The sequence below is a fragment of the Zingiber officinale genome, chromosome 1A (assembly GCF_018446385.1).
Source record: "Zingiber officinale cultivar Zhangliang chromosome 1A, Zo_v1.1, whole genome shotgun sequence".
In the NCBI taxonomy this organism is placed as follows: domain Eukaryota; kingdom Viridiplantae; phylum Streptophyta; class Magnoliopsida; order Zingiberales; family Zingiberaceae; genus Zingiber; species Zingiber officinale.
The window spans coordinates 5,355,450-5,376,966 of record NC_055987.1 but is presented as its reverse complement, the minus strand read 5'-3'; the positions used below and the strand labels follow the sequence as shown (position 1 = coordinate 5,376,966).

The 21,517-nt window shown below is 37.3% G+C and overlaps 3 protein-coding genes across 6 annotated transcripts; 1 reads left to right on the top strand and 2 right to left on the bottom strand.

The window, feature by feature from the left end:
- Nucleotides 1-228: 228 nt before the first annotated feature.
- LOC121996179 (calmodulin-binding protein 25-like) lies at nucleotides 229-711 on the bottom strand. The gene has a single exon (XM_042550035.1). It carries the CDS (start codon nucleotides 709-711, stop codon nucleotides 229-231), a length of 483 nt encoding a protein of 160 aa, XP_042405969.1.
- A 461-nt stretch (nucleotides 712-1,172) lies between these two features.
- Nucleotides 1,173-10,623, top strand: LOC122016371 (signal recognition particle subunit SRP68-like). Its single transcript, XM_042573645.1, has 13 exons — nucleotides 1,173-1,365; nucleotides 1,475-1,541; nucleotides 2,166-2,276; nucleotides 3,576-3,771; nucleotides 4,229-4,314; nucleotides 4,543-4,738; nucleotides 6,456-6,567; nucleotides 7,896-8,023; nucleotides 8,299-8,505; nucleotides 8,612-8,721; nucleotides 8,934-9,063; nucleotides 9,963-10,112; nucleotides 10,247-10,623. The coding sequence occupies exons 1-13, from the start codon at nucleotides 1,278-1,280 to the stop codon at nucleotides 10,466-10,468; spliced, it is 1,803 nt and encodes a 600-aa protein (XP_042429579.1). The 5' UTR covers nucleotides 1,173-1,277; the 3' UTR covers nucleotides 10,469-10,623.
- A 460-nt stretch (nucleotides 10,624-11,083) lies between these two features.
- LOC122016344 lies at nucleotides 11,084-14,388 on the bottom strand. 4 transcript variants are annotated; one of them, XM_042573620.1, is made up of 5 exons: nucleotides 14,110-14,388; nucleotides 12,797-13,343; nucleotides 12,496-12,718; nucleotides 11,940-12,412; nucleotides 11,084-11,847 (listed from the first exon to the last, which is right to left on the bottom strand). In XM_042573620.1, the coding sequence occupies exons 2-5, from the start codon at nucleotides 13,241-13,243 to the stop codon at nucleotides 11,302-11,304; spliced, it is 1,689 nt and encodes a 562-aa protein (XP_042429554.1). In that variant the 5' UTR covers nucleotides 13,244-13,343; nucleotides 14,110-14,388; the 3' UTR covers nucleotides 11,084-11,301. The 4 variants fall into 4 exon arrangements, with proteins under 4 accessions (XP_042429554.1, XP_042429545.1, XP_042429561.1 ...); XM_042573611.1 differs by having other exon boundaries at nucleotides 12,797-13,340; XM_042573627.1 differs by having other exon boundaries at nucleotides 14,184-14,388.
- Between the last annotated feature and the right edge of the window lie 7,129 nt (nucleotides 14,389-21,517).

Below are 21,517 nucleotides of genomic sequence, written 5' to 3'. Positions count from 1 at the left end.
GTTGTTTTTTTTTTTTTTTTTTTGCTTATCTTTAATTGTTAGGGGGAATCTACAGAGCAACTTGATTTTAGTTTTTCTTTCGTCTGTTTTTTTTTTTTTTTATAAATAAGATCTTTTAGTTACGATCTGGTATTGTAATACACAGCTCTGACGCTTCATGAACTGAACGGTTTAAAGCCGTTCGTTGCCTATCAGACGTCTGTTAAAAAAAAAAAACAGATTTTTCGCTCACAAAACGCCCCACAAATCCAGCTCTGGCGTCGGAGAACCCGAGACAAAAAGCAACGGATCGAACTCAGCGAGAGCCGGATCAGGTCCGAAAACCGCAGGCTGGACAAAGCCGGCCGGATCAAGCGACGATGATTCGTCGAGGGTCGGGAGAGGAAAGTTCCCTGCCGCCTCCGGCGGATACAGCGGGGACGCTCCTGCGGCCGTGGAGGTGGCGCCGGTGACTCGCTGGACCAATTCGCGGAAGTGGGCCGGGTCCGCAGTGAAGTAAGCGACCGGCGAGCGCTTGGAATTGGAGGCCTGCGACTTGCGCTTCTTCGGTAGGCGCCCGTCGGCAGGCGCATCCCGGTGAGTCGGCCTCGGGTGGGAGGAGCCGACGACTGAGGAAGTGGAGCCAGAGAGGAGGGAGGGGGCGTCGCTGTCGCCCGAGAAGGCGTAGGGGCGGTGGTGCACCCACGGTTCTGGGATCGCGCTGTTCTCCATCTTCGATCTCCGCTCGACGATTTAGGTTTATGTTAACACCTCCTTTTAGCTCTGAAGCATTTGATCGAACATGCAGTGAGCGAGAAGAAAGGCGGCATTTTATTTTTCTCTTTCTTTTCCCAATTTTTTTTCAGTGTTATAGTTTCGCCACGTCACGTGCGGGGTGCCCTCCGCAGTGGCGTTGCCACTGGGTCGTCGAGGCGGCGTAGTCGACAGCTTGAGCGAGTGCCGGGTTCTCACTTGCGTCTGCGTGGCTTTAACCGAAGACTTAAATGAGTTCATTGAGGTCATCCTCAAGTAACTGTCACGTACGGACCCACTTACGTATTGAGGCCGTCGAAGAGGAGGCCCATATTCCTCGTTATTGTTGTGGCCCCACTTACGTATCATATCCGACCCGGACTAACTCGGATCTCGTCGGGTCTTGTTATAGGATTCAAACCATTCGATGAGGATCCGTTTACGAATCCGCACCGACCCTGAAACGGCCAGCAGATCTTCAGAGTACATGAACCCTAGATTGGAACCGAAGGATCATTTTTCTCTGATATTCTACCGGAAGAATCATGGCGAAAAAGGACGCGACGGCGATGGAGATCGACGAGGACAAGCCTGTCGCTGTGGAGCAGATCAGTCCCAAGTTCTCCATAAACGGTTCGATCTCCCACCACTTCTCGTTGATCTGCGATCCTTTACGCTCTTTCTGGATTTGAGAATCATTTCGTGAAATTTAACAATCCGGCTTCTTCTTTTTTGTTGTCAGTGTTGCAGCTAGTAAAATCTGCTCAGATGCAGCACGGTTTGAGGCACCGAGATTACACTCGGTACAGGTATGTTCTGTTTGTTCGATTGACTGCACGAGGATTTTCTATATGTGAAATTGTTAGTATGCTCTATGACGTGGAATGAGAATACTCTTGCTCATCAATTTCTTTTTACGGTACGGCCAGACTTATAATAGTCAGTTTACTTGTATTTTCGAGATTTGCAAAGTTTTTTTCTCTGATAAACATGCATGAGAAAAGTGTGGTTGGATCTATGCATAGATTAAGCATTTTTCTTCCACTGTTAAGAATGAACATATGTTTCTCTATTTTTGTTGAGGATCTGATTGCTAGCATTATTTTTCTTTTATATGTATTTTAACCTTGATATGAAATCCGTCTAAAGCGAAATCTGTTTGGACTCAGGCATTCAAGTCTTGCTGATGGTTTGCACGTGGCAAATAATATTAAATTATAATTTATCCTAAATTTAGGAATAAATATTGCATTAAATCCCAGTAGATATAGTATGCCTTTGTCCAATAATTATAATTATCAGTTACACTTTTTTCTATCAGATTTTTGTTAATCATTTGTGGTGTGCTTGCCATCTTTTGTGTTTCCATTTTTTAAAATGATTATTATTATTTTTTGTTTTTATTGTCTTAAGAAGAGTATTTGGTGTTGTAGGAGATATTGCACTGCACGCTTGAGAAGATTGTATAAGTCATTGAAATTTTTACATGGTCGTGGTAAATATACACGGAAGGCAATAACAGAGTCCACTGTCACTGATGTGAGGTTTGCATTTCTTCCTTGTCTCAGAAGAATTTTGTGTTATACCTGTTCAGTTACATTTAGTGTATGCTACATTATCTGTGAAGTCACATATTTTCTTTGATTGTCTATCAATGAGCTACTAATTGCTAGGGGTTTTACTTTTTTTTTTCTATGTACCTGTATCATTAAAATTATTTGGTGGCATATTATTCTTAAATTTCTCAGACTTGAATACACCTGACATTGGGGGGAGTTTTTCTAGCAAAGAAAGTTGAACTATAGACATTAATATTGTTTAATTGTCATTATTATTATTTTTCTCTTGCTTCTTCGAGACTGTGCCATTGATTTTTCCCTGTATGTGATGGTATCCTCATAAGAGATGAATTTGTAAATAAGAACAAACCAAGTAGTGTTACAAGATAGGAAAAATGGAGTTGCTTCTACTCAAGTTCTACATAAATCTTGCTGAACTCACTGTTGTATGATTCCTAGCTGAATCTAGGTTATTAGGGTCTCTTCTTGTAAGAACGATGAATGATTGTTCCTAGATAGTTTAAGTTCATTTGTGTAATTTGTCATTGTAACCATTACATGAATGACCATTTATTGATCTTACAATTTTTTTTTGTTGCAATTAATCATGATAAATTTTTTGAAATTTACATGGAAAATTCAAATATGATTAAGGTCAGTTGACTTTTAGTTTTAAGTATGAAATAATCTTGAACTTTGCAATAATGCAGTTATACTTTACTAGTTTGAGGTTCAATTTGTATAACGTGAAATTATGACTATGACATAGAGTAATCACTTATGGATTTCGCAAAAGGTTGTGATGAAAATTGAAAATTGTATTAATTCAACAACTTATCTAATATATTAGATCTTAACCTCTGTTTATAGATTGGTAACACTACTTATTCTTTATAAAATAACATACTTTTCTAAAAAAAAAGTAAATAACCTTTTATGGAAATTAGCTACACTATTGTATCCTATAATTTACGGAATCAGAATTCCATGATTTATGGAAATATTTTCTGTGTAATTTTTAGGGATATTGATGGTTACAAAATCATTTTTTTTCACATATTGTTTCACATTATCCATAGGGGATAATTTTCATTCCTAATATAATGAGTACTCAAATGATCCAGCTTGTTTACCATTTTTTTCTGAAGTGTTCTTTTAAATTGCAATCATGTGGTTGTAAATGCCACATATGCACCTTGGATTTTTGTATTTATATGTTCATGGATGATGGATCTACACCCTTCCAGAGCTATTGATATATGTTTTTGACTGCTTCATTTATAGGTTTCTCCATATTGTTTTATACATGGCTGAGCGAGCCTGGAGCTATGCCATGGAGAAAAAACAGTTGCCTGATGGACCAAATTCTCGTCAACGCATTCACTTGCTTGGTAGATTGAGAAAGGCTGTTAAATGGGCAACACTTTTTTCACAGCTCTGTGCTGTTAAAGGAGATTCAAGAACTTCTCTTGAAGCTGAAGTAGTGTTCCAACCTTTTTTTTCCTACCACTGGTTTGAATAATTGCATGGTACTACATTGGTATATAGATCATTGGGTAGCATATCCATGTACATGCATTTATGTCAACGGATTGTAGCATTGCCTGTGTCATCACCTTACTGGCTTGTTATTGTGTAATGTTAATCATGCTGATTTGGAGGGTGTTACATTGCTAAAGGGAGAAAAGTGGCTTGAACAATGAGAGAGCTGACTTTGCATGTTTTTCCTTTCCCTTTTAGTGCAATTTGATGTTGGAATGATTTTCCTTTATAAACAATTTTAGCTGTTGTGATCACATTGGAAAATGTATGAAAGAGCATTCTTCCTCAATTTACTTTGCTTCTGGTCTCGACATTTTTTCTTCATCTTTCTTTTGGCATCTTTTATCAGACATACATCAAATTGCAGAATCTTGAGCCAGATTTTTTGCATGCAGGCATATGCTTCCTACATGAAAGGATCTCTATTGTTTGAACAAGATCATAATTGGCAAACTGCATTAATGAACTTCAAGAATGCAAGGTTTACAGAAATCAAAATGTCCAACTAATTACCTTCAGTCTGATCTATGGTTTTTATTGTGCCTGGCATGACTGGTGCTTAGTTCTCAGCTGGGTTGCTCCTATGAATCATAGTTGTTTCTTATCCTGATTTATATCCTATTGTTTGATTGTTATTTACTCTTGTTTTGAAATACTTTCTTCTTGCTTCAGCTTCCTTTGATCAAATCTAAATTTTTTTCCCTTGAAGGGCTGTTTATGAAGAGCTTGGAAAGTATGGAACCATAGAAAATCAAGTTTTATGCCGTGAACGTGTTGAAGAACTAGAACCCAGTATCAGATATTGTTTACATAAAGTAGGTGAGTCAAAATTGCAAACTTCGGAGCTTCTTGACATTGGAGAAATGGAAGGACCGGCCTTAGACCTCTTCAAATCTAAATTAGAGGTAGATTTGTTTCTTCTCCTTCTACTCTCTAAATTTCCTATATGCTTTTCTTTTTTTTATTTGTTTCTTTAGTGTGTGCTTATATGCATCTGTTGATTAGTTATAGTCTATCTTAGCCACCTAGAACTATATACTTCTCTGTTTATAATTGAAAATTGTGCTTGTTCTTTAAGTTTGTTGTACAATCACCATTTAATTGTTATGGCATAAACTTTTTGATAAGTAGGAGTGTTCTAGAATGGATTGAGGCTGTGAGCTTTAGGCTGTGTTTAGTTGGGTGGATAAGTGATTTGATGAATGGTAGGGTGGATGAAATACTAATATTTTCATCCATTTGGAGTGGGTGAAGTGAATAAATAAAATATTGTAACTATTTCTCGTGTTTGATCTGCCAGATTGGGCACATCAAAGAAGAATCGACAATTAACTACTATTGTTTTCAAAAAGACCATTATGGAATTTAATACAATTCCATTGTAGCCCTTATCTCTCATCAAAGCAAAAGCCCCTTGCAAAGCATGTGACTTGTTCCCAATCTATAATAGTTTTAAACTTTTAATCATATTTATTGAAGTGAGAGTATTAGAAAATATGAATTCTCACGATCAACTTGTCAACACGAACTTTGTTATTCATATTGGGAATTGAATATTAGTTAACCTTTCATGCTAATACTGCACCAAAATAATGATTTGCTAAGGTGTAAACTAATCATCAGTTAAATGTGAAGAGAGGTTTTTTAGAGGTTTCCATGCAAAACAGTTAAAGTTCAGTTTGTTTGATAATACTTATAAAAAACTTTATTTGGTTTAATTTCACTATTTGAAACCAAATAAATTTGAAAGAACGGAGTTTTTTTTAATAAATTTGGTAAATTTAGTATTTATGGAATTAAAATTTTATTAAATATTTAATAAGAATTAACTAAAATTAGACAAGTTCAATTCAAACCTAATTGAAACAGATCAAATTGAAGAACTTTGGTTTGGTTTGATCTAAATGAAGAAGAAATTTGATTGGCTTGGTTTACTTTGTACGAAATTGCAAATAAAATTTTATTTGGTTGATTCAATCTGTGCTATTCAGCTTGTAAACGAAATTGCAACTTAAAATGTGGTCTATTTATGCTCAGGTCAGTTTGTTTTGGTTTGGAGCATATAAACGCCTCTAGTGGAAAAGGGAAGCAACGAGATAAAGGGGAAATAGCATGGGTGATGAGTAAATAAAAATTGGAAAATTTAGTTTGTATTGTAGTCATTTTTTATGAAATTTAATCATCCATTCATCTTATTATATTTTTAATAACAAAGAGTAAAGATTAGAATGCTGCTTATTCATCATCCATCCATTCAAATAAACAACTTGCTGGATAAACTATGACACCTATCGTTTTGTATATCAAAACACCAAGCTCAGTCCATCCACCTTATCAAGTACATTTGAACACACATTTTTTATTAACATCCTTACTGAAAGTCAAATACATTTGAATGCTCATCAAAATTATGATGGCTTTCATGTCAGTGTTTGCTGTAACTTCAGTTCTTATTCCATTTACTTATCCTGATTCCTTACAATTTTGTATTTGATTTATTTCATGTCTTTTTCTATTTTAATACTAGGATATTAAACACTAGTGAGATGTAATTAAAAACTGTTTCACCCCATTTTTTTTCCCCACTTGCTCAAGCTATCTTCATTTGTCTTGTAACTTTAGGCTGTGATGGCCGAGGCAAGATCTCAACAAGCAGCATCAATGACAGAATTCAATTGGCTCGGTCACAGATTTCCTATCAATAATGCTAAGACTCGTGTTTCTATTTTGAAAGGTTTGTGACATGTTACTTTAGTTGAAAAAATGAGGAACCATTGCACCTTTTTTTATAATGATTTTCTATGTTTTCAAGAGATTTCATTACTATGTATGTCTTAAGATTTTATTAGTATGATAACACAGTTATGCTTTGTTACACAGTCGTAACTTTTGTCTACTGGTGTTCTTGTTGCCCTTCACTTTTTTGGTATAGATTGCAATAAATATACATATTTTATGTAAAAGATTAGTGCAAGATAAATTCTTATTTTTCTTAGTCATTATATAACATATTCACCGAATATCTTTCTAAGTGGTTTTGAGCATTTATCCTTTGAAAATTAGGAAATTAAATATTTGTCATCATAAAGTTACAAACATAAAATCTCATATATTCCATTATAGATATTTTAAATTTCCATATATGCTACCAATAATCTAATCTTTTAATTCAAATTAAATTAATATAAGTATATCATTGTAATTATTGATAGTAATTTAATTCATAATAAATTTTAGAATAAATATTGATTTAATCTTTATTCAGGTTATATTTTCTTTTGTTTGTTTAACAATCTTAACATCAATTGAAATGCATAATTAATTTTTTTAGATATGCCTGATTTCACAATCATACATTTTCCACTAAGGATATCATTGTTATTGGAGCTACTAAATCAACAATTTTGTAGGGATCTATATGAGGTTACCCCTTTTCTGATCTAATGGCTAAGTGCTGTCGCTTTTAACTTACATTTCTTCTCAATCTATATTTCACATATGACATGATAAGAGGAATACTCATTAGGGACAGTTGTACGCCTAAAAAAATGTAAATAAGGATACGTTCATGAAATTTCTGAAGTATCTGGTAGAATAAGAAGCCAGCTCATTGGGTACTTGTTTGTTCTCCTTAACTGTTTTGGTTTTTTTGAGAATGAATGAATGTATGTTGCATACAGCCTCTACCTTGTGAGTTTGATTTCTAATTTCTATTTGCGGTTTCTTTGGAGTTGTGTTTTTATTTTTCATGAACATAAATAAATGTTTTTGGGTATGTAATACATTCAAACTATTACATTTTTTAGTTCCTTGTAAACTTTGAGTTCATTACCTGCCAACCATTTCTCATGGAGATTACAGATCTATAGATAAGTGGTGATATATACACACAGAATATATTGTGCTTGCACTCATGAAATTAGCATGACAAAGCTTTTTGATCCTTTCCCTAAGATTTATATCAATAGCCTGTCTTGTGTAATTTACTTCATGTTGCATTTCATTTTGAGTAAAATTACTTAATATTTGTCAAAAATTCTCTTACTTGAGAAATTTAATCAGCTCAGGAGCTAGAGAAAGATCTACATGGGTCAGCATCAGATTCACTTCCAGCAGAGAAGAAGCTTGCCATGTTTGACAAAATATTTTCTGCATATCATGATGCTAGAGGCTGCATCCGTAGTGACTTGGTATGTTAACATCATGTTCATCTTTTGCTCTTGCTTTATGAGGCTTTTATTTACATGTCAAAATACTTCTAACCAGGAACTAAATTAGCCTCAAATTTCCATATTTGTCTAGATTAGCAAATCTTTTATGTGATTGGCTTGTTGGATGAGTCTGGATTTTGAGTATGAATTATTCTTGCATGTCAATGTCTACTAAACTCTTCAACGATGAGTTTGAAATGGGCTTTCTTAGATTTAGTTCTTTATGTGAGTATCTAACTGCATTCTGATTTTAGGCTACTGCAGGGAATGCTGAGAATGCAAAAGATGATTTAAATGGTCTGGATAAGGCAGTAAGTGCTGTTTTAACACAGCGCACCATCGAACGCAACCAGTTACTGGTTGTCATTGCTAAAAGTAAATTCAAAAAACACCGTGATGACAAGGTTGATAAAGTAACAAAACCAGAGGAACTTGTTCGCCTATATGATCTCTTAATACAGGTTAATATCATTTGATTCTCAGTGTTTCTCTGAGCTTGTTACCAGAGTTAATGTTTTCCCATCTCTTTTGAGTGTGCAAGTGGAACTAATCCTTTCCTAATGACAGAATGCATCTGATTTATCTGACTTAGTCAGTTCCGGGAAGAACAGGAACTCTGAAGAAGTTGCATTTGTTGAAGAATGTGAGATTAAGAGTTCAGTGTTTAGAGCTGAAAGGTGTGTCCTAGTTGATTCTTCAGAAATATTAGATTTATCTGTACTTTTGGGAGGGAAACTGAATGGATTAATTTACCATGCTGTATTTGAAGATCAAGACCTGTTTCAGTGCTACATGCCTAATTTAATATTGCTATTGGATTTTTGCATTCATTACAATTTTTAGGGCCCCTGTTAGCTTGGCTGTTAAAACTATTTTCTCAAAATTACAGGTGCTTTTACTTGGCTAAATCCTATAGTTCAGCTGGCAAAAGGGCTGAAGCATATTTGTTATTTTGTCATGCACGTTCTCTTGCAAATAATGCCCTAGAGAAGCTTCAAATGGCAACTAATCCTGATCAGGTTCTTTTCTTGTTTAGCACTTTTTGTATTCCTGATTATGTTATTATGTTTTTTTTTTCTAACTTGTGTAGTCGGGATGATGGTTTTATGGTAACGCCTTGTGCTGATAGAAGAGTACTTCTGTTAAAATTATGTAAACAACTAGAAATATAATTCTCCATAATTAACTGCTTTGTAGGATCAGCAATGATTTTTGGTTAAACATCATCACTGGTTAGATGCAGATTTCATCCTGAATGATTAGTTTATCTTGAATGATTAATCCTACAGACGCTTCTTCTATTCTTTTCTCTGGCGCAGCTGGTCCATCCTGGACTTGAACCAGAGAACTCGCCTGTGAAGTAAATCGTCGCACCTATGATCCAACCAATTGAGAGAGAATCAATATATTCTTTTTCGGGAGCGATTCATTCTTCCCGAATGCAGCATACAACTCTCTGTTGCACTGCACTCTTCAAGTGTGTTTGTTCCCTCTTCTCCCTCACCTCAACAAGTATTTGTGAAATAACTCTGATGGGAAGAAAAAAGGTGTTAAGAGACCCTCCCAGCCCAACCATAGACACTCTAAGATCCTTTTTCAAACCTGCTCCCATATATAGTATCCTAAAACTTGTTTAGTCCTTAATTATGGTAATCACACTTTATTTTAGGATATTGATTTGCCTCATAATCTTGGTTCCATTTTTATGTGACTACAATGGAGTATGTTACTACAACTATGCTTAAGCCTGCTTGCTACAAAAATGGAATTCTAGTGATTGCCGTGATTGACTGAAAGCCTGATATAAATGAATAAGCTTTCTTATTTGTGTAAATTTACTAATGAGACAAATAGATATTTAACTGGACAAATAAATTTGCTATTTTTTACTCACTGCGGATGCTCATTAACATGGCAGGCTTTAGCCCAAGATCTGAAGGTACTATTAGACATCTGCAGATCAAGCATTTGTATTGAACATGCAGCTGGGATCATGGAGGAGGAGAAGATACCAGAAAATCTTTCAAAAAGGGTTTCAGCCATCTCATTGGCAGGACAGGAGAAAAAGGTTTTGATCGTTTCTACTCATTATAGAAATACCTATTCATAAAATGTCAAATATTCTGGTTCTTAGTTTTACATATATTGAAATAGCACACATGCATTTGCTCAAACTGACAAATTGGGAGCTTTCTTATGCAGGAGCAGAAGTTCCTTTTGGAGACACTTGATGTTTATGAATCAGCAGTAGGCGAACCCAATTCCAAAGTCGTGGCACGCATTGCCCAGTTTCCACCTCCATTCCAAGCGGTTCCATGCAATCCAATCGTCCTGGACATTGCTTACAGCTCGATTGACTTCCCATCTCTTGATAACAGGATGAAGAAGGACAAGAAGGGTATATTCAGCAGGTTTTGGGGTTAAGCCGTTCTCAAAAACTTGGGGATCTGTTTCAATTGCTTAAAAAAAAATTGGAAACATATCATGTTCCAAAGTCTATTTCTGATACCTTTTTTCTCTTTTAGAATTTTATGAAGAGAGGATTGAAACGCATATTAAACCCCTACCTTTTTTGACAATAGTTATTTTCATATTGTAAGTGGATTTTGGATTAAGAACTATTATGAAAAGTAATTACTCATGGCCAAAAAGGTTTATTATAAAATCTGTGCAATTGGAATGCAAAAATTCCACCTAAAAAAGATAAAAAAAAAAAATAATCCGGTGCACAAAGTTTACAGTCATGTGAGGTCTTGAGGAAGGTTACATTGTATGTAATTTTATTTTAATTTATACAAGAGGTTATTTTTAGGATTTGAATTTGTAATTTTTTTATCACAAAGTAATAATTTTATTTCAAGATTCTTCTCCACCTCAAAATAGAACAATAGGGGGGAAAAAAATTTTATATAGTCACTGCCAAGCTAGTGACAATGCGATGCAATTTTTTATAACAAAGTTTGAAAAGACTCCACACAATCTATATAGAACTTGGAACTCTTGTAGCAGATAATTTGCTACGGTAGGACCAGCATGAGCTGCAAAAAGAACATGACTAAATCTTCTGGAATTCAGTAACGTTGCATGACTATCGACAAATAATTAGCAAACTAAAAACAACTCAAAAAACAATTACACTTTTCTCGAGCACTAGGAACTGGAGTAACAAATATTTACTAGTTGAGTCTCAAAACCAGCAACCATGCAGAGGAGACGTTCATACAAAGCCACATCACACAAATACTAACTTGTCCTTTTCAGAGTTGAGACATCATCTTATAAATCACACTCAATCGGTATGATTCGGGAGCTCCAAAAAATGTCTTTGTTTTCTCTTTGTCTGCTGAGAGGAGCAAGTATGCATCTATGATCTTTGAAGAATCAACTTGCAATCTTTCTAGCTCTGCAAAAATTTCCTTTCTTGAGAACTCTTCAGCTGTAGGATTGTCAACTTCCTTGATCTTGAGTTTACCTTTTTCAAGAGCTGTTGCTATTCGAAGTAGTCTGATTTCTGAATCCTGAAGATTTTTATCATTTGTCTCATTCATTGCTGATCTTTTCCTCTTGAACTTGCTGGGCATTTGGTCATCTAAAATTGGGCTTCCTTCACCAGATGGTTTTATAAAATTGACACCATTACACTCCAATAATGGGTCTTGTGGAGTCTCCTCTTCAGGAGCGGTGTTGAAGAATGCACCAGCAAAAACATCTTCAGCTGCTGCACGATCAGGGGCAAAGGGTGTATACAACTTGTCGTAGTTGTGGATGGGTGCTGTCCACCATTCTTTTACCTGTGGTTTCTCCTATATTTACATTAGAATAAAAAACACATCATTGATATAATCATAATAGAAACATTTGCAAAGAAATATGCATGATGAAATAAATAACAAACCTTAATAAGTTCATTAACTGTGTAATCGCTCCACATTGCTCTAGCTATGTTTTCTCTCAATAGCATGCCCCTTCTAAATTCTTCATCTTGTCTTTCATTACCAAGACCAATAGCAGCAGAGCTACCAATAGTAGCATTCATCAATTCTGCATCTACTTCTTCAATCAATCGGTTATTCGGGTCAACACCCATTAAGAAGTTGTGCAAAATACAACATGCTACGATGATACAGATATGGGTACGAATAGGATAATCTGGTTCAGTTCCACTAGCTATAATAGGAAATCTTTTCTTCAACACCCCAAATGCACGTTTAATTGCCATATGAAGGGATGCATGTGTAAGGTTAAATAATTCTTCTGCATTTTCTGGACCACACTGCGAGTATTCTTTCAAGTGATAACGAACTCTAGGATATGGTGCAAGTAGATTACTTTTCAACATGAAATCATCATCAACTAAGTAGAATTTTCCTATAGGAATAAGATGATGGAAATATTTGTTAAACTCTTTCAAAGTGAATTAGAGATATTTTTTTTTCTCAATAGAAAAATACCTTCTGGTATTACCAATTCATCTCTTATAATGGCATTTTTCAAAATTCTTGAATCTGATGCAGTCTCTTCTGAACCAGTGAGAATGTACGTGAAACATAAATCAAATGAACATGCTGCCCAAATGTCTGTTGTAGGCCATCCTTTCCTTCCTTTGAAATTCGGTGCATCCTTACTAGGTATCTTTACTCTAACTTGTATACCATCAATTGCACCAATACAGTCCTGCATTTATATCCATGAATTAAATGGATGTTAACACATATGACGGTTAGCAATTGATAGAGTTCATCATGAATTTACCTTGAAATATGATGTGAATGGACTACTATTGCCAATCTCTGGTGGTAGTTCTGATCTATGATCTGATTGTTTTATAAATTTCTCGTGCATGCTAATAACTGCTCTTAGAACTTCATGGAAATGGGTACTTATAGTTCTAGTTGACCGTCGGAAAAAAAATGAAAGTTGTCTAGTGGTTACATCATGTGCTATCAAGTACAAGAATTTTGCTACTTTTTCCTCCACTGATGAATTCTTATTAGCCTTCACAAGTTTTGTAGCTCTTAGAAGATTACAAAGTTGAACAAACGCCGGTGGACTCACTCTAAGAGTATTATGACACAACTCAGGATCATTAGTCAATCTCCTTAACAACTCAAGACGAACCTTTGCTTTACGTTCGCTACTTTCCAACAATGGTTTGTCAACATGCTGATGGGTGTCACAATGTACCTCCATTAATTTCATAATTTCGACATATGGTAACAAAATGGCACCACTGCAGTCATTTGATGATTATGCCACCATGCAATAATTGACGTCTTCCTATTGTTTGTTACAACTTCTGCTGAAAGCAGTATAAAAAAAAATGAAACAGAGTAAAGTTTAAAACATAGTAAACAACCAAAGAATATATTATTGCTTTTATGTCACAAAAGAAACCCATTATAACTCAACAACTCAAATACCAAAATATCACCAATTAACAATAATCTTGATAAAGCAAATATATAGCATCAAATTCAGATTAAGAATTAAAATGTAAATTCATATCCATTACAATCTGTTCCCTTAATTGCTCATGCTTCAGCTGGATTAGCCATGTGGCAGTTGATTGCACCCCACACACATTCTGAGAGTCTGAGTGAAGACATGATCCAAGTGAAGGACATCCTTTCTTTACTTTCTTTCTTTAACATGAATTAACAGGTACATAACCGTGAAACACAACTGGGTCTAATAATCACTATCTAGCATGCATGACAAACTTTGTATCGTAAGAAAAAATACAACTATTACAGAATAAAAAAAATGCCAAGCTATATTCATCTTATATGTCAAGACATCGTTTCCAGGAGAAAAGAACAGGGGCAGTAGAAAACGAATTCGATTATAAAAATGAAATCTTGCTACGAGAAGTGTTGCTGTGCACAGATTTCTGGTTCTGGAATCAATGCTTTTCAAACTCACAGTGACAAGTTACAGAAATGTAACTATTACAATTCAATCACGGGAAAAGATCCAAAACGAAACCAATTTGTGCCTTCGACCTATTTATTGCTCGGAACGAGAATGGGCGCTACATATCGCAGCCAAAATAACAAAAATGTTACCGTTTGAAGTTCAAAAGGCAAACTTGTACGCGGGGATGCATGCTCGATGTTCCAATCACGAAGAGAAGAAGTACCGATTGAAGATGAGGGCGATCGCCGGAGCTTCTGGTAGGTGGGCAGGAGATCGCCTACGGGATGCGTGCGGGGCTAAGGAGGAAAGCGAGGGCAGCGTGAAGCAGTGAGCGGGGAGAAGAGAGGGAGCGTCTAGGGCACGGGAGGAATTGGCGATCGCGACGGTAGTTTGGGATTAAAATTAGTTCAACTCTCTCGGTTCGGGCGGACAGAAGGATGCAATTACATTTTGCCCCTTATTTTGCAAATATTTGTACAGTAAATATGTAATAGATTACGTTTTACCTTTCATATTTTTGAAAATTATACCAAGAAGTGATTTAATAGCATATATAAAATCTCATAATATTTTCTAAATATACTATGGGTGGCGGGTGCATATACTTAGGAAAAAAAATACTTTCCACTCATTAGTCATTTGACGGTCACCTATAAATTGACTCCATAATTCATCTCTCTTCATATAACTTGAGACGGATTATGATAGGTGCTTGCGAACAACCTCTTTAGCTAGGAGAGATTGTATTTTCCAAGAGATTATTCCCTAGGAATTCATTCTATGTAGCAATCTACCATCCAAGTGTTGGTGTAGGAAATACTAGATGATTGAACTCAAGTTTTGATAATGATAAAGGGTTCAAAATTAAAGGTTATTGTAGTTTTAATAAGTTTGACTAAGTGAATACGAGGCAGGTGGGAACCCCTAGTTTTTTTTATGAAAAGGTAAATAGATATCATCGAAAAAACACATACATGCCAATGAAACGGTGAGCCCCAATCACATCACATCTAGACAACTATTGGATCAGTGTGGGTACTATAGGGACCTTTGTACCTGCTAGAGGGGGGGGGGGGGTTGAATAGCGGTGTATAGTTTGTCTTGATGGTTTGCAGCGGAATACAACTTGAAGACAAACTATACAATGCTAACAAGCAGGATTTACTTGGTATCCACCTCAAGAAGAGATGACTAATCCAAGGATCCACACACTGACTCACTCCTCCACTATGAAATACTCCTTCTCGATTGCAGCCGGAGGCGGAGAAGTCTCGTATAAACCCAAACACACAAATACAACTCACACAAGAAGAGAAATAAAAAAATACAAGTGAAAACACACTCTTCTTGCTTACTTGATGTGTGTTGTTGTTGCCTCTTGAATCTTAGAGATGCACTCCAAGAACCCTCAAGAACAAGCAAGAAACTCGGAGGAAATCGCTGGTGAAGATCGCAGAAAACCGCAGGAAGAAATCGCAAAGATATGCGGAGAAAACGCTTCTCCCAGGCTTTAAACAATGCTCCCAATCGATCCAATTCATACCCAATCGATTGTCACGTCAGCACCGCTTCATCGCAGCCGTCCATCACCTGCATCCTGCGCAACGGTCACTTTCCAATCGATCGACCGATCAATTCAGAACCTTTCTGCTCTCGCGATCACGCGAGAGCTTCTGCTGCCCAATCGATCGACCGATCGATTGACAGCTCCCAATCGATCGCCCGATCGATTGGAAAAGTCTCTGTGCTCGCGATTTCACATCCCAATCGATTGACCGATCGATTAGGCCTTCTTAAAATCACAGCACAATCCAAATCGATCGATCGATCGATTTGGACCCTGTTCAATCGATCGCCCGATCGATTGAACACCTTGAACTTGACTCAAACTCAAGTTCAAAGTCCCAAACCCAACTTTCGGTCAACCATGACCTGTTGGGTCTCCATGCCTAGCATTTGGCCACACCCGACCAACCTCGAACTAGCCTTCTAGCTTCCTCCATTAGTCTTGCGCCCCTCGAATATCTCCCCATCCTTCACGCCTTGCCTTCAGGGGTTTCCTTCGGCCTCATCCTAGTTGTCGGGTCTTCCTTGTCAAGTCATACCACCATGACTTGCCTTGCCAAGACCACATGCTTGGACTTACACCCTTTGCCAAGATCACACTTGGATTTTCCAATTGCCTGGCTCCTCACCAGGACTTTCTCTTTTGCCAAGATCACACTTGGACTTTCCAATTGCCTGGCTCCTTACCAGGACTCTCTCCTTTGCCAAGATCACACTTGGACTTTCCAATTGCCTGACTCTTTACCAGGATTTTCCAATTGCCTGGCTCCTCACCAGGACTTTCTCCTTTGCCAAGATCAGACTTGGACTTTCCAACTGCCTGGCTCCACACCAGGACTTTCCAAATGCCCAACATCCAGTTAGGACTTTCCCAATCAAGTCTCCTATCAACCTTGACCTACTTGACTTGTATTCTCATCAACCTGGTCAACCCTTTGATCATCTCCATAATCGGATGATTGCTCCAGCAATCTCCTTATATTATCAAATATCAAAACTCAAATCTTGACTCAAGCTTGACTCAACTCAAGTTTAGTCAAACTGGTTAACCTTGACCTAGGGAAATTACCCCAACAGGTACTCGTCGTACTATTTAGTGGTTGGTGCACGAGGTAGAGCACCTATTACATGGGCTATTGTATGCGCAAATACACCAACCTACATCACCGTCAACAGAATCTCAAACCTATCATGAATACATAGACTATCACAGTCGCACATCGATCTCACACATCCATGTGCTCCATCATCGCACATGTAATCACAGTAATCATGGCATCTAATCATTGTTGAATCACGTTGTCTCGACATCTTCCTATATCTCCAGCTATCCTGAGCTAATCTGGAAGCGATCTCCGGGTACTAAATAATGTGGGAGATCGAAAAGTGCACAACCCTTCTTTAGCTGCATGTAGGGCTGTAAATAAACCAAGCGTTTATGAACAAGCTTGGTGTTCGATTTGATAAGAGTTTGTTTATGTTCGTTCAATATACATAAGATTAATTAAACAAACAAGCTTGAACATCTCGTTAAGCTAAATAAACAAGGTTGAACACATATGTGTTCAGCTTGTTAACATTCGTGAACAATGTTCGTGAACAATATTCAAGAACTATATTCATTAATAAAACTCTTTTCAATATGTTAAATAAACAATAAAATAAAATAAATAAATTTAAATTATCAAGCTCAATAACCAATCAAACAACTAAAAGTTTCAAACAATCAAACAAGCTTGAATTGAGAGCTTGATAACATCTAAACGAACCAAGCTCAAGCCAACCTCGAACCAAGCTCAAGCCAAGCTTGAATTGAGAGTTTGATAACATCTAAACTAACTAAGCTCAAGCTCATAAAAAATAAACGAAGCCATGCTTGAACACTTATTTTAAAAACTTGGTTCATTTTAAGCTCGGCTCGGCTCGGCTTGGTTATCTTATCAAACAAGCTAGAACACCCCAAAGCTCGGCTCGGCTGGACTTGTTTATAGCCCTAGCGACATGCCCTTTTCCGATAGAATTCCAACCAGTTGACCAGGGCTCTGGCCCCCATGAGCACCCCCATGGAGGTACCAATCCCTAAGTGGAGGTGGAAAGCCTTAATTGTGGCTAGGCAAAGAAATCCTAGTCCAAAGGACTGGGCAGAAGTCTTAGCTAATCGAGGATGTCGAGTGGAAAATCCTATGGGTCGAGGACAGTTGGTGAAAGTCTTGGGGGTCATAGACATAAGGCAGAAGTTTGGACAGATCGGGGATCGAACATCCAGTGGAAGTCCTGAGTCAAGATCGCTAAACAAAAGTTCAAACGATCTAGGGGACCGATTTAACATCAGGTAAACTCTCTTAAGAGGAGTAGGTGGGGATACATTCCCCATTAAGGGAACAATAGATGCCGGTTCGACCTAGGATTTTATGGGAAATCTAAAAGTCAAAATCAGACAGTTCTGATACTATCAAATTAATTAATAAATACTATTTTATATTATGCTAATTTATTTTGCAGAGTATCATTGGTATTTTTACTAGCATATTTTGCAGGAGTGGAATGCACAAAGAATAGCTCAGGTGAATAGTGCTCGAGGCGCCTCCTGTGTTGTTGGAGGCGCCTTGGATGTCTTGGCTGAAGACCCCGCGCAGAAAGGGCAGAGGTGCCTCCCATGTAGCTGGAGGTGCCCTGGAGCTTGATGTGGAGACACCTCGGAGCACTTGGGAGGTGCCCTCCAATGGATAGAAACCACAATTTACTAGGTTTATCAAGTCTAAAGCTTAGGGGATAACTCTTGCAGTTGGAGGTGCCTCAGACCAAGTTAGAGGTGTTGGATCCTTGGCAGCCGGCTAGAGGGTGGTGAATGAACCTGCAAATAAAAACAAACCTTCCTCGAACTTTTATAGCTTTAATAAATCTAACACTTGCATAAAAAATAAAAGACTAATTAAAGAAAGGAAGAGACACAACAGAATTTACTTAGTTACAACCGGAGAGGTTGTTAATCCAAGGAAGATGAAAGCACACTAAACTCTCCTTCAGGCGGAGAAGCCTTTTTACAGCAATTAAAGCACTTAGTTACAGAACAAGATTGAAAAGAAATGAATTACAAGTGTTGTTCTGACATTCTGGGACCAGAGCTGTATTGATAGCCCTAGTTGAGGTGTCTGTCGGGGCGCCTGGAAGGGTTCCAGCCACCTGGGAAGGGATAAACTTTTATCCCCGTCGCACCAGAACGCACTATGTCGCGTTCCGGATAAAAGCTTGCTTCGGGCGCCCGGATCCAAGTTAACTTCATGTTAACTATTTGGTTCGAGGTTCTTCCACTATGGCTCCGCTTACTTGGGTTCGGGTCTTCCGCTCCGACTCCAGCTCCGCTTGGGTGATCTCGGTCATCCGGAATAGAGCTCACCCGAACCAACTTCCGACCTTCGAACAAACTTCTGCTCCGACTTCTCGTCCCACGAAAACGCCGTGCACCTCCTTCTCGTCCTCCCGCGTATTCTTCCGCATCACTTCATATCTCAGACCCATCGAGTCCGCCGGTTATGTCCCGTGCCATCCTTTTCGCTAGCTGTGTCTTTCGCTCGACTTCTTGTGCTCCTAACTTTACTTAGCCTTGCAAAGCTCAAACGCTTGTCGTGCGTCTCTGACTTCCAACTACAACGTTACGATGCTGCACCGACAACTACACTCTACATCAAATTTTTGTATTGTCATTATAATTTATTTTATGCAAACTTGTAATTATCTTTTTTTATGTTCTTTGTAATTATCGAATTGCTAGTCAATTGTTCAACGAAAATAATCGTCGATCGCGGACCTTGAAGTAAGAGTTGCCACATGCCCCGAACTAAATAAAACTGTAAGTGTAAAATTTATCTTTTTATTTTAGCTGCTTTTATTACTCTCAGTTTTTGTTAAGAAGAACGTGAAAAAAATTGTATCAAATCGGTAACTTAGCGATCCCTAGGACAGTCCTACATATTTTAAAAGAAGACAAATCACAAAAGACTGATACGACGGCCTTTCGCATGACCAGTGAGCATCTAACAATTATAAGCTGATAGCTAACAAGTCATAATTTTATTATCGATTGGTTGGTTTTTATTTAAGACTCCCTAACCATAGTTTTTTTTCCCTTCCTCTCCATGCTAAAAAATTGTATCTATCAACTAACAGTATTTAATTAGAGTTATAAACTTAGTCTATGGATAGCAAATGCTCGCACTTTGAACGACCGTAAGCTTCCTAGATTTTTTTCCAAGAATGATTAATTTTTTTTATAAAGAAGACGAGAGAAAGTAAAAGATGGTAGGTTTGAAACAAAAAATAATGTAAAGATGAGATACTTGAGCTAGTTTTAAAATTTTAAAAGACAGTATATATATATAATCGTTCCGCTGCGGAACGTTTCTTCCGGACTGTTGCGGACCTACCCTCGTGGCAGGTCTACGTCACTTTTTTTTTAGAGTATATTAGTTTTTTTCCACTGTTTTCCGCAGCCCTAATTTCTCCTTCCTCCTTCCTCCTTCATCGCGACGCGGCCGCAGAAGAGGAACACCCACAGCCGCGAGGAAACTCCACAGATTTCTCCTTCCTCATTTCTCCTTCCTCCTTCGTCGCGATGTGACCGCAGAAGAGGAACACCCACAGGCCGCCCAAAGCTAGGGTTTCTGCCCCTTCCTCCTTCGTCGCGACGCAACTGCAAAAGAGGAACACCCACAGGCGCCTTCCTCTTTCGTCGCGATAAGCTGAAGCTAGGGTAACATCTTTAAGGACTTATACTTTGCTGTGTTTCACTTAGAGGGCATCTTTAAGGACTTATTTAGTTTTTCAATGCAACAGAGATATAGGATATTTATTTCTTCTTATTAAATTTAGGACTTTTCTCTATCAAATTGTTTGCCATTTTTACTTTATAAAAAATAAGTTATAATTTTTATTTATTTATATACTTATCTATTGTCAAATATAATGCGAGGACTCTTAGAAATGGAAGAAAATAGAGTTGATGATCAAGAATTCATTCCCCAAGTTGCAGATGATAGAAAGCCAAAAATTGGAATGGAATTCTCATCACTAGAGGAAACATATTCGTTCTATAACCAATATGCACGAGAAGCTGAATTTAGTCCACCACTAGGAAGCCGAAAATAATAATGGAGAGCATATTTGGACTCATTGCAATTTTAGAAATCCAGTGGATCTAAAATGACTACAATCTGAGATCTCTAGGTCGATCAATGGGTTTCGGTCAAAAGTCACTGATGGACCTAGAGAGTTCCGATTGGGCTCATTTCAATTCCTGTGGATTTCTGATGCTGCAAGGAGTTCAAATATGATATTTATTATTTATTTCAACTTCTAAAAGATCTTAAAATATAAAAAGAAAGAATCAGCAAAATAATCCCTATACATTTTTGGTTTTTCAAAACCTTTAGTCCACCACTAGGAATGTCGAAAATAACAATGGAAAGTATATTTGAACTCCTTGCAATATTAGAAATCTACAGTAACTGAAATGGGTGCAATCGGAGCTCTCTAGGTCCATCAGTGGGTTTTGACCGAAACTCACTGATCGACCTAGAGACCTCAGATTGCAGCTATTTCAGGTCCTGTAGATTTCTAAAATTGCAAGAAATCCAAATATACTCTCCATTGTTATTTTCGGCATTTCTAGTGGTGAACCAGAGGTTTTGAAAAACCTAAATCTCTTTTTTTTTTCTTTTTCCCCCCTTTTTTATTATTATTATTTTTTTTTTTTGCAAGGGTATGATATGGGGAGATACATATCAGGCCCTTGCAAAAAAAAAAAAAAAAAGGGAAAAAAGAAAAAAAGAAGAAGAGAGATTTAGGTTTTTCAGGTTTAACAACAGAAAAACAAGATATCCTTGTATTGTTAATTTTCCTTTCTCTTCGTCCGAATTCCAATTGTGGAGCTGATGATGATATCCGACGGTGGCTCAGAGGATGTTGTTCCAGTGTTTTGCTCTAGTGTTTAAG

Coding starts and splice junctions, on each gene's coding strand:
- LOC121996179 (XM_042550035.1), bottom strand. CDS start 711: ATGGAGAACAGCGCGATCCCAGAACCGTGGGTGCACCACCGCCCCTAC.
- LOC122016371 (XM_042573645.1), top strand. CDS start 1,278: ATGGCGAAAAAGGACGCGACGGCGATGGAGATCGACGAGGACAAGCCT. Junction 3,772..4,228: donor GAACTTCTCTTGAAGCTGAA/GTAGTGTTCCAA, acceptor TTTTGCATGCAG/GCATATGCTTCCTACATGAA. Junction 8,722..8,933: donor TCAGTGTTTAGAGCTGAAAG/GTGTGTCCTAGT, acceptor TCAAAATTACAG/GTGCTTTTACTTGGCTAAAT.
- LOC122016344 (XM_042573620.1), bottom strand. CDS start 13,243: ATGAAATTAATGGAGGTACATTGTGACACCCATCAGCATGTTGACAAA. Junction 12,413..12,495: donor TGAATTGGTAATACCAGAAG/GTATTTTTCTAT, acceptor TTATTCCTATAG/GAAAATTCTACTTAGTTGAT. Junction 11,848..11,939: donor CAGTTAATGAACTTATTAAG/GTTTGTTATTTA, acceptor ATGTAAATATAG/GAGAAACCACAGGTAAAAGA.